This window comes from Diplotaxodon limnothrissa, linkage group LG4 (assembly GCF_057381915.1).
Source record: "Diplotaxodon limnothrissa isolate DT_005_m linkage group LG4, D_limnothrissa_male_GT1.1, whole genome shotgun sequence".
In the NCBI taxonomy this organism is placed as follows: domain Eukaryota; kingdom Metazoa; phylum Chordata; class Actinopteri; order Cichliformes; family Cichlidae; genus Diplotaxodon; species Diplotaxodon limnothrissa.
Window position 1 is genome coordinate 29,298,955 of NC_140599.1, and position 12,525 is coordinate 29,311,479.

The 12,525-nt window shown below is 40.6% G+C and overlaps 1 protein-coding gene across 1 annotated transcript; it reads left to right on the forward strand.

Annotated features, from left to right (window-relative positions):
- The first annotated feature begins 754 nt into the window (after positions 1–754).
- On the forward strand, positions 755–2,556 carry LOC146634116 (uncharacterized). The gene is made up of 3 exons (XM_085351900.1): positions 755–1,348; positions 1,473–1,755; positions 1,888–2,556. Exons 1-3 carry the CDS (start codon positions 1,017–1,019, stop codon positions 2,554–2,556), a joined length of 1,284 nt encoding a protein of 427 aa, XP_085208026.1. The 5' UTR covers positions 755–1,016.
- The last annotated feature ends 9,969 nt before the right edge of the window (positions 2,557–12,525 follow it).

Genomic DNA, 12,525 nt, shown 5'->3' on the forward strand with positions numbered 1-12,525 from the left:
ACATGTGTTTTCCTGGGCAGTTCCATTCCTCACACCATGCCCTAGATGAATATATTACTTAGATATGCTGATACCAAATGTCACCTCAAACTCACTATAAATAGACCCAGTGTTTTTCTATCTTAAAGGAAAAACACAAATCCAGGCGTATCCAGCAAACTCAAACCTAAGCAGCACTAACAGATGGCCAGACAATCATTTTCTATAGAGCTGAGGGTCTGGGTACATTTGCAGATCCAACTGTGCTTGTCATTAGCCAGCCCACGTGGATCCACTTGTTCTCTTTATGGAAATGCTCCTACTAAATTTTTATTAAATTAGACTTCAGTGTTGCTCCCCTGCCTACTTCACTGGTCTCACATGCTTCTCTCCACATTCTCTCCAAGCAGCATTAGTCAAATAGTGAACTGTCAGATACAGAACAACAGAGCAGAGCAACTGTTTCATTGGTGAGCTTTTTCAGGACATGCTTGTAGCGATGGCAGGCAAGCAGAGCTATTGGACTGACTGAGTTTCTGTGTCTAACTAATGGTTTTGAGGCTTTGTGGGGAGAAAATGGATGCTCTACCTTGTGCAGCGCTAAAATACCCAGAGGTCCTGTTCACAGTACATGGGATGTACAGTTACAGTTTTTCTCAAATGTTAAAACACAAAAGCCAGTCCTGTAACCCAAATGACCAGTAGTCTAAACACATTTACTAAATGTAGCCACCATATACCAGTACCATAAACACATGTCACATGAAGACACAATTCACAAAACACAACCCTCTGTACTCATAAATCTAAACACATTTTTCCTTGCCAAAACACATGTTGCAAAACAACTCTGCACATATTCTCAAATGAAAGCTCATGTGATGCAAAATGCTTGCCACAGTCACCAATCTGTGAACACAGGGAACACACTTGGCGTCAGTCACTACACACAACGACTCAAAATTGAAGACACCTGTTGCTAATGATGTGACCCCACCTATGAAAGCATAGTTTGGTGAAGATGCCAAACAATCACAATGGATGAAGGCATTCGAGCGTGCGGAAGGAGAAGAGCTGCAGGCCAAAGAGGAAGAGGGGTTGAGATCAGAGGAGGAAGAGGTGAAGGCCTAAGAAGAAGAGGAGTTCGGAGTAGAGGAGGAAGACAAGGAGGCCAACAAGAGAGAGGAGAAGGTCCAGGTGGGAGAAGAAGACAACCTCGCACCATCATAACAGATGATATGCGAGCAACAGTAATTGATCATGTCATTGTCCATAGCATGACAATGGCTGAAGCGGGACGAAGAGTACATCCAAACCTGAGTAGGTCCACCGTGGCCACCATTATCAAGGCATTTAGACAACACAACAGGTATAGTACGCTATTGCTTTCTTTGTCACACTACAGTTTTACAGGCCTGTGAAAGTGGTCTGTTACCTTACATGTAGTTTTACATATAAATCAGTCAATTGACAACACATGTTTCTTTCTTTAGAGCTGAAAGAATGCCACATAGAGGTGGGAGGGTTGCCATATTCACAGCGGCACAAGAAACCCTCATTGCAGATATGGTCCGTGAGAACAACTGCATTAGACTCCGAGAGATCAGAGACAAAGTCATTGCAGATAATGTAAACTTTGAGAACATTGATGCTGTCAGCGTGTCCACAATAGACCGAGTTCTCCGGCGCCAACAGATGAGGATGAAACAGGTCTACAGGGTTCCCTTTGAGCGCAACTCTGCGCGACACATAGGACAACGTTACGAGTATGTGCAAGTACGTATACATCCATGTCCACAGTACAGTTAGTGGACATACTGTGTTGCTTAGTGGCCTACATTACTTCTGGACTACCTGTGCTACCTGATTGACCGTTCTGAACACCTGTACGCTTTCCCATGTTCACAGAGGATAATGCAGTTGGACGCGATGGCCAGACCCCATGAGTACCTCTTCCTGAATGAGGCTGGCTTCAACCTCCAGAAACGAAGGCGAAGAGGCCGTAACATCATTGGCCAGAGAGCCATCACTGAGGTTCCTGGCCAACGGGGGGGTAATATTACTCTTTGTGCAGCTATGGGTACGGAGGGGCTTGTCCACCGGCATGCTGTCCTTGGGTCTTACAACACCCAACGTCTCCTCACCTTCCTAGAGGAGCTAAAAAACATCCTCCTGGACCGTCAACAACACCATCCTAGGCTAGCACATCACATGTATGTGATCATTTGGGACAACGTCCGCTTCCACAAGACACACCAAATCAGAGAGTGGTTCACCACAAACAGTGACCACTTTTTAAACGTCTGTCTGCCACCCTACTCCCCTTTCCTGAACCCTATAGAGGAGTTCTTCTCATCATGGAGATGGAAGGTGTATGACAGACAGCCATACACAAGAGAGAACCTCGTACGGGCAATGGAGCTGGCCTGTGCTGACATCCCAGTGGAGGCCTTCCAGGGATGGATTCGCCATTCCAGGGCATTTTTCCCGCGGTGCCTAGCAAGGGACAATATAGCCTGTGATGTGGATGAGGTGATGTGGCCCAATGCAGCTCGGCGACATGATGCCGCACAGTGACTGTGTGTAATACTGTAAAATGACCGTATAGACAATAAAAAAGACTTCACACCCTGATCATGTTTCCGAGAGTACTGTTGTGTGCGATAGATTCTGTTTTTGCATTGAGTTGTGTTACAGTAGTGTACGTACATGCAGGATGTTTTTATAGATTTATACTACTCATATGAAACTCACAAATCTAAATGCCTAATCCTCTGCAGAGATCTACGACGATCCGTTACTGTATAGTTTCTAAAATATGCATTGGCAGTTATGAAACAAAGAACCTTCTCACAAATTGAGCATTGTGTTTTCAATTGTTTTGCTGTAGTGTGTAATGCTGTGTATAGTGTTTACAGTTTTGACAGCTTCGAGCTGCTCTCTTGGTGTGGGAGTTTGAGTTTTGCAGTGGGAAGGTGTGGTTGTGTTTATGTAGCTTTAGAGAAGGGTGTTGTGTTTGGACATTGGGGGACCTGGTGGTAACGTTTGTGACATGTGTTTTAGCATTTGAGAAAAACTGTAAATTGTGCTTAGTGAGAGTCATTAAAACAGAATTATTGCACTAAGTGCTACGAGGAGAGTAACTAAATGAGCACTTGTTAGCTTTATAGCACTAGTGGTATTGGCACACATTCTCAAACCTGCAACAATATAGGTTTTGTGGGCCACAGAAATTTACTTCAAAGAAGGTCATCAAGGTGACAATGAACTAATTCTGTGTAAGGTTCAACAAACATCAGTATCAGCAGAGTATTCAGTTTAAAATCTGGATGGTATGTAGGTAAGAATAGTATTAAAGTCAAGCAAAAGTTAACACATTCATGAACACATTTAATTTAGGCTGAAATGGCAGAGGTAAAAAATCAAATTCTCACAATACAACTGCATTTTATGCATTTATGCACACAGAAACAAAGAAGTGCCACTACTGCCAGAGCCTGTTATTTGATTTGAAGGCTGCTCACACATTCTGACATGCATTAAACCAGTGACATATAGCCTGACATAGATCGTATTGGTTCCAACTTGCAGACTGTGACATGGTTTGAAACTGGAAGATCACTCTTACTGGAACAAGGAGCATTTTAATCATGGGGTTTGTTTGTTCCAACAGCATCCTAAAAAAGCCGTCCACCTCATATTGCCAACCATTTAAACTTAATATATATTCAACACCAACTACAGCAACATTATGTGCTAAGGGCAAAATAATGCCCCACTAATGCACAACATCATGATAACAGCAATATGTTACTGTCTGGCTTTAAATGTGTCTGTGTGGAGATGGGTGGCTTAATGTACTAAAGAATTACATTGGACAGCAAGGGCTGGAGGGCCAGATTTGACAATAAGCCTCACAGAGCCACTGCTCAACATGAAAAATGATGCGACTCATCTATGAGTGCATCTGGTGAAAGAAGTAAGTTAATGCAACAGACAGCCTGGGGAAGATCAAAAACAAAGACCTGAGTTCCTGCCCGCAGGGCCATCCTGGAGAGTGGACATGTTCATTATGAACGCCGGCCTAAAGACATCAGTCAGATAGATCACGATGTTAGATAGCTCGCCTTCTCTGTTGTGAGATTACATATAAATGCAAACAGTGCATTAATGGGTTTGGATGAAAGCCTCTGTAGACCATAGAGTTCTCTATTTCTGTCTGTAATGAGCTTGGTGATAGCAAAGTTAAGAATGTTACTTATATAAACTGCACTTTCTATTTGGCATCATTTAGTTGTTTGCATTACTGTGGTCCTATAATTAGAATTCTTCAGGCATACGATTTAAAACAGTAAAAGGTCACTGAGGATTTGAAGCAGTAAATTTTAACTGTCTAAAACCAAAGTCTAAATCCATTTAAATCCAACGTCAGAACAAACAGTTCAATTAAAACATAGTCAAGGATCTCGGCTGTCGCTGTTGTCACTCGTTGGTTGTATGTTATTTATGCTATGACCAGTTTTCTCCATGTAGTGGTCGCTATGATCATGTGCAGCATTGTCGGTTCAAAGGTTTCTGTGTCCACTGCTGTCATTATGGCTGATGGAGTTTGCAGCTTACAGACAGCAGATGCTCTCCTCTGCATGGAGCCTTTGGCAGGCTCGTCTTCACCTTCATCCATCCGCTGACACTTTTCATCAAGTCACAGCCACTTGTAAATTAAACAGTGAGAATTATATAATGGGGCAGCAGCTTTGTTATATGAGTGGTGATGATGTGATACAGTTTCCATAAATAGTGTCGATCTTTAGTAGAAACATTTTATTTTCAATAAAAAAGTTAGATGGATAGGTGAAAAATGAATAGAAGCTTTTCTCACTGTGATGTTGCAACTGGGCTTTACTCCTCATTTAACTACATCTCTACTGTAGAAACAAAGTGAAAGCAAACTCTTTGATCTGTCTATCTTTAAAACCAAATATAATTTTCATCTGACAAAAACTGAACTCTCCACAAATGTCTTAATTTTTTGGAAAGGTTTGATAGATTCCTTCCACTCATGGAGGTCTTTAATGCATCTACGGTTACAAGCAATAAGATGTTTAAAAGAAATGTGAAAATAGATGGTCATCTGTAATGGTTTCATTATTGCCTTAGTTTAACACCATATTAGGTGCAATAAAAGCCCATGCCGTCTCTCTTTAAAGGTAAAAGACTTTGAACTTGCATGGATGTAATTTCACAGGAATAGTTTCCGAATCATAAAATCTGGTTGAAAACATTTACGGCATTAGGTTGGCATTAGGTGCACTCAAAGCCATCGGCTAACCACAAGCCTTTCAACTGGTTTGGAGGTAGATTCGTCTGTTACCGCAGATCAGGGAACAGTTTGTGATACCACAAACAGCTGCATGGAGAAGTATTTACTGTAGCAGCCTAATTGAAAGAACAGTTTCTGTTATTCTGTTAGGATATACAGATATTATCTTTATTTGCTGCCACTTCGCAAAGAAGTCTTTGATTATTTCTATATTGTCTCCTACACCGTTGTTTTAAAATCTTCTCGCTTTTTTATTGGTCACACCTGTTTCTCATCTTGTTCTTCCTCCTACAGGGGTGGATCATTTAACTTGTGTGGTAGTTCTGCATTGTCTCAAAGTGGCTTCCAGGTGCCACCAATTAGCGTGCCAAAGGTAGGGAGTTTAACAGGGACCTGGAGCAATGCTACAATTTTTATATATGTTTGCAAAGGTTAGAAAGAACATGACAGTTGGCCACTAGGAGCAAAATGGTAAAGTTAGCGAGGTACCGTTTGAATGTTTAAGTTAGCCATGGTCTATACTACGTGCATATTCTTAGTAATGTTGGTATGTCAAAAAAAAAGGCGGTTGAAACACAAAACTAGTTCAAGACGAAGTATTTCAGCTTTAAGACATGCTGCTGCACACAAGCAGTCCCACACTGGGTAAATATGTGGTATCAAAGATGTGAGCACGCACAGATGTAAGGTCTTGCCCTGTGAAACTTATATGACATTAAATTAGCAGACACAACCTGACCGTCTGTGTGCTGTGTTGTGATAGCTGAATCAGCGGTAGGCATCTGGATGAATTGACATGGGAACGAAACGGCAGAAAGCCACAGCAGGTGTTTCAACTCCAGTTGGAGGAAAAAGAAAGTGAACCATGTCAGGTGTCAACCACAAACCAGCCCAGAAATCCCTTAATTTTATTCCCAGTGGGGCCTGTTCCTTCTCTAGCAAAACGCGAGGTCTCTCCCATGTCTTGCTCCCACTGCTTTTATTTTGAAACTGCCAAAAGTGATTACACGGTAGTTGTAAATAGGCACCAGCTGTCAGGAGAAAACAGGACACAATGAAGCGTTTTAGAGGAAGTTGTGTGAAAGGCTGATAAAGCCCATAGCTATTTTTTTTAAATTAGTTTGTAGAACCTTTGCTCTTCTTATCTTTATTTTGAAGTACTTTCACTCGTTCGGTTTCTCAAACCTTGTACTTGTGTGGTCCTGGTAAGTGTTTCCGCATTCATAGAGCTATCTTTAATTTCACTCCATCAGAATAAAAAGCACAAAGCGGCATGAGTTGATGAACACAGTCACCTCTTTCTCCTTTGTCACAAAATTGGAAAATGCAGCGTGTCTCATTGGGGCTGCAGTGCAGAAACCCATCCGCATCTTGTTATTGTGGCTTGTTTGCGAGGCGGCACGGAGGCTGGAGGTTATTTTCTCAGTGCAGATGTGCTCTCTGCCCTGCAGAGGGGGAAATGCAGCGGTGTGGAATAGAGAGCTTTTTAAAAGCTTGTGAATAAAAGCTTTGACATCCTCCCTGCCCTGTATCCCTACAGCCATTCTCTTCTTCTGTTTCCACCAGCCGCCCTCACGCCACTGTTTCTACTGGAGCATGTTGAGATGCAGGGAACACAATTAAACCCCATGTAATGAAATCACACTGTTCTGGTTAATGGAGATGCTGGTGAACGGGGTCAGACGCTGGACTCTAAGTGGGCTTGTGTGTGTGTGTGTGTGTGTGTGTGTGTGTGTGTGTGTGTGTGTGTGTGTGTGTGTGTGTGTGTGTGTGTGTGTGCGTGCAGGGTGGATTGAGGTAGCTGTCAGACCTTTCTTTTATGTTTCAAATGGACCACCAACCTTGTCTTTCTCAATAAAACAGCCTACAATTTACAGACGAAGACCAAGAACTTGATTTAGTCTAAGTGTATAAAATACTATAAAAAACCTTCTCCTTAGATGTGTTATCATGTCAATATAAAGAATTCATTTGACGGAGACATAACGGGGGTTGGAGTGGCTCTGTGCCGCATATTCTTGATTAAGCTCATAAAAATGGTGGCGTGTTTAGTCTACTCGATGGAACAAGTGAAGTGATTATATCTTGACCTCTTGCATGATGCCAAGAATGGCAGCTAACAAATTAAGCAGTTATTCCAGCGTTATTAATAAAGACAGAAATAATGTTTCCAATAATAAATGCAGTTCTAAGACAAACAGTGCAAGAACAGCACACGAAAAACTCATTACGCTGAACTTAACACATCATTACACTCAGTGCGACCTTAACCAGCAACACCTCAATGCAGAATCACATAGATTAAAAACTCATTGACATTTAATTCCTGGATCACATCATAGGAAGCTGGTGACCCTCGATTAGTGCAGCATGAGTCAATCTGCTTCCTCTTTATACTCCGTACTGTAGATGTCAAACCCTCACATGCAACACTTGGGAATTGCGACTCAAACTCTTTCTTCCACCTCAGAGGATATTCAAGTGGATCTCGAGCACACTGATCCTGAAAAGTAAATCATCCGGATAATGGAAAAGATGCATATACGCAGAGGCACCAGCAGAAGACTGGATTAATGTAGCAAATGAGGTGGATATGTCGCACAGCAGCACTGGGCTGGTGGCTGCTTGGAGCTTTGAGACATGAGGTCATTTGGCATGTGGCACGCTCCTTTCTTACACACTTCATGTTAATAAACTGTATGATTGTCATGTTGGTATTTTAAACAGGAACCAACAGTTAAATGTTTATTTGGAGGTAGTTTGTTCTATTTTTCAGGCTACCAGAAAAATATGTTTTCAGGAAAAAAAACAGTTTAATGAAATGGATTAGTTTGCAGTCTTCTTTTTTTGGCTGCTGCCTTCAGGAGTCGTCACAGTGGCTCATCTCCTCCCCGTGTCATCCTACCTCTAGCATCCTCTCTGTCACATAAATCCTCTGCATGTCCTCCTTCCCTACATCAGTGACTCTTCTCTGTGGTCCTTCTCTTCTCTCCTGGGGCCTGGCAGCTCTATGTTAAAAACCCTTTGTCCAATACAGCCCCTGTCCCTCTTCTGCACATGCTCAAACCATCCAACTGGTCTTCTGCACACATCACACTTCTCTCCATTAAATAAGCCAACTCTATCCCTTTTGTTGTATCCATGGATATATTTAAAATCCGTACTCTTACCACCAAACTCCTGCCTTTCCTTTTGTCTTGCTTCCTCCCACCCTTTCCACAAATTTCCACTGGCACACTGCTGGACAACTGCACTGGAGGCTTTCATTGTTGACCCTGGTCCCAACTGAGCCAGTGTAGAAATCTCATTCAAACATCTGTTTGATTCAGCCAAGATTTTGTGCCCTTACTGAACCAACCCTCCCCAGTCATCTAGGCTTGGGATCCAGACTAGGAGATTACAGGGTTGAATCCTCCTGGGGTTTAATGGGCTAGTTTGCAGTGCCAATGCTTAAAACCAACAAAGTCTTTGAGGTCTCTGTTGGATATCTTTGAGACTGCAAAAATTCTAATGAGCATCATTTAAATGAACATTAAGCTCCAGACACATATCATTTTACTTAAAACTTCCCACATTAATACATTTAAAGGTAATCCTTACCAATTTAGTGATCTGTTTTAATGCAAGTATTTAAAATGTAGTTTAAAAAAATGCAATGGAAGCACTCAGTTAAAAATAAAAGTGAAATTATGATAATCACGAACTTAAATGCCATTTAACCTTAAGCTCAAATAAAAAAAAAAAGAATTTACCATCGCAGTGACTGACGTAAACCAAGCTAAAATAAAAGCTAAAAAGCAAATTAATAGTTTAGCCGGTCAAGTGATAAATATTAGCACCTTTAATGTGAGGATTTACTGCTGGTATTTCTGTTATTGTATATAATATGTTAGTTGAAATAATGAAAATAGGTTAAGCGGTTTGGAGACAAAGTTAAAGAGGCTGAGATGCTTTGGACATGTGCAGAGGAGAAATAGTGAATATACTTGACAAAAGATACTGAATATAGAGCTGCCAAGCAAGAGGAAAAGGGGAAGACCACAGAGAAGATTCATGGATATAGTGAAGGGGGACATGCAGAGCGTTGGTGTGACAGAAGAGGATGTTATTGATAGGGTGAGAAGGAGGCAGGTGATTGGCAGTGGCGACCCCTAAAGGGAGCAGCTGAAAATCCAATAACATAAAACAAAGCAAAGAACGAAAAGCAAACAGATTCCATATAATATAATACAAGTGGATTGGAGATGTATTTGTTTTACTTTTTTTAACTGGTGATGAGGTTTATGTGGTGTGAAAGAATACAAAAGGCCCACTAGTGTTTCAGTCCATTACTACCATTCATGTACAAGAGACCATTGGAGTTAATTGTATTGTTATGTGTGTGTTGGATGGGGCTGATATATTGTAGCACACTGTCCCCTTTTTCTTTCTAACCCACTCACTACTTGTCTTCTTCAAAAGCAGTGCAGAAGGCCTAATGGGCTGGCCAATGTTATTGGCTTCTCTGGGGTATTAATCAGCTAACTGTCTGCCATGGAGGTGGGCAACACTCCTCACACTGATGTGCATGCTTTTTAATCAAAACTTCCTGCACAAATTGCAGCGTGCTTGAAAAGCTAAGATTAAATTACTACTTTGATCTCTCAAATCCAATTTAGTGCTCTGAAGTTTAGCGTTTTAGTGCACATGCATAACAAACATATCTATAAGATGCATGCTAGCATGTTATCTCAGAATGACATCTGTATGAAGACCTTAAAATTACCTCGGATTATTTTATTTTTTTTATAAAGTGGACCAAAAGGATTTTTCTTCCAAGAGTTTGGCACTGAAATACCTGCTGGGAATAACACTTACTGAAACCCTCACTCAGGTACCTAGTGTAGAAATCCCTTTAACAGCTCCTCTGTTGCAGAACCTGGCTCCAGACCAGCATTATTATTGCCGTCTTTACATTTAAACCCTCACATATGGCTTCACCCAGGAATGATTTGTGAATCCAGTGGTTCACACTTCAGGAACGCTGAACACTCAGGGCAAATAATTCAAGGAGATTTTCAGAAATGCAGATCTGGGGAATTAAAACCAGGGCTCTGTGATTCAACGACATCTGAGAAGCTGTAGAACTGGCAAAGGACTAGGTAATTGTCGGATATGTAACAGGAGCAAGTAATGATATCTGACACCATTTGGATTGCTCTGTTTCGTTGGTGTTTGTTGCTGACTCTGCTTCTCTTCGTGTTGGTCAAACAGAAATTTAAAACTATGTTTTGTATTTGTTTAAATAGCATGGATTTTGGGCCAATAAGGCAAATTGATAAGCAGGAAAAAAACTTAACTGACTTTTGTTCCACACATATGAGGCATCGGCATCCAAGCTGGGTCGTAAACTGCAAAATGTATCTGCAATGTCACCCAGCTTGTGTATGTGTGTGCATTACTGAAGCTCATCTGTAGTCCATTAAACAGCCTGTCCAAGAGGGGTACTTTGGTTTCATGGGAAACTTATCTGTCAGAGCTTGTTTTCTATAAATCTGCTGTTTTTCTTGAAGAATTATAAAAAAAATTTAAGTACACTGAATGCATCTCAGATATCAACAACATAGATAGTGGCCACACATCTAACAAGCAAGTGACGCAGATAAAATGGATCAAAAGCATATTAGGGGTAAATTCAATATCGTCTGCTCTTTGTATTGCACGAATCCAGGAAAGATAACACTTAAGCAGAGGAAAGTGAGAGGAGTAGAGGTGGCTGATGGAGGGTAATGTAAGAGGAGGGGGAACACAAGAGTGTAGGGATGAACAGCAGTTTCAGAAGATGGCATATAAAGGATGCTTCTTTCTTTGTTGATAACTGTCTGGATGAATCATGGGGTGGACGAAAGGCTATCCAGTTTAAACTAATGTGGAGGGAATTTATGGTAACACTTAAAGAATGAGATCAATAGGAGGAGTGCTTCCAGCAGGGAGGAGAAGCGGAGCACGCTGCCCTAACAGAGTCAGTATCAGCAAGCAAGAATCGGTTACAATTCAGCAATAGCAGGAGAGCAGTCAGAGAGGAAAGTCAATATATGCTACCTGTTGCCTCCTAACAGGCTTGATCTTTCTCATAAAGAAAATGTACACGCACTCTTGATATTCAGTCACTTTGCTGTATTTTTGCAGTATTATTTATAGAGACAATTAAAGCTTGCATTTACTTCGACTTATGGTTTGAATCACAATTATTTCTCAGCAGATGCATTTATGCACCGCTAATTGGTTTTGACATTTTGCCCAGCTTTGGATCTGTAATACTGAATATATTCACTGGTTGTTTTTCAAAGGAAATATGTAGTTGGTATACCACACAAGTTGGACGGCATGGTCATGGTAGACCTGACAGGAAAAGCACAGAAATTTGACACTGTAGGTCCTGAGTTAAAAGCACTTTGGTAAAAATTAGGTAAAGACACCAATTCTAATTAATTCAGTAAAGCTGTTCTCTCAGAGCTTGGATATACTCATTAAAAGTTATGAAACTTGTAGGTTGGGGTACAGTTTGTTTTTTAATTTCTGGATTAAGCACGACTTTATTTTGAAATGTGTTTGTCTTAATAAATTAATCGTGAGTATGTTTGTATTTTTATTCTATTAGGTTTTCTCTGTCTGTTTCTTTTTTGTCCTTTGTTGAGACATCCATGTTGATATTTGGTGTAGCTTTTTCTATGTTAAGATGAAAGTTAAGTTTAGACATTTTTTGGTAAAACTACAATGATTGATTTTTATCTGTTTTTTTAAAAAACATTTATTCTTTTTTCAGACAATTTGAAGTAAATAGAAAAGCGAAGAGAATGAGAAGCAGATGATAAAAATGCATCAATTAGTCCATTTTCTTCTGCTTATCTCATTCATTCATGGGTGGAGTTGGGGGGTGGGTGGGCTATAAATGCTATATTTACAGTATAAAGCATTTTTTAGGAGTAAATATTTACATATAATTGAAAAGTCAGCAATGTGATTAGAGGATAAGAAAAGCTGATTGGTAAAATGTTTTTAGCCCAAAGCACAAAATATACATCAGGGAAAGTGTTACCAAATGTTATACATATATTAAAAACTATTCTGCAACATGAATAATGAAAAATGCATGTTGTAGTGGATTTTATGATGTCAGAAGCATCTCTCTTCTGAGAAATATTTCAGCATTTAGCCACTTTATGAAAGCCACAGAAATTTCCAGA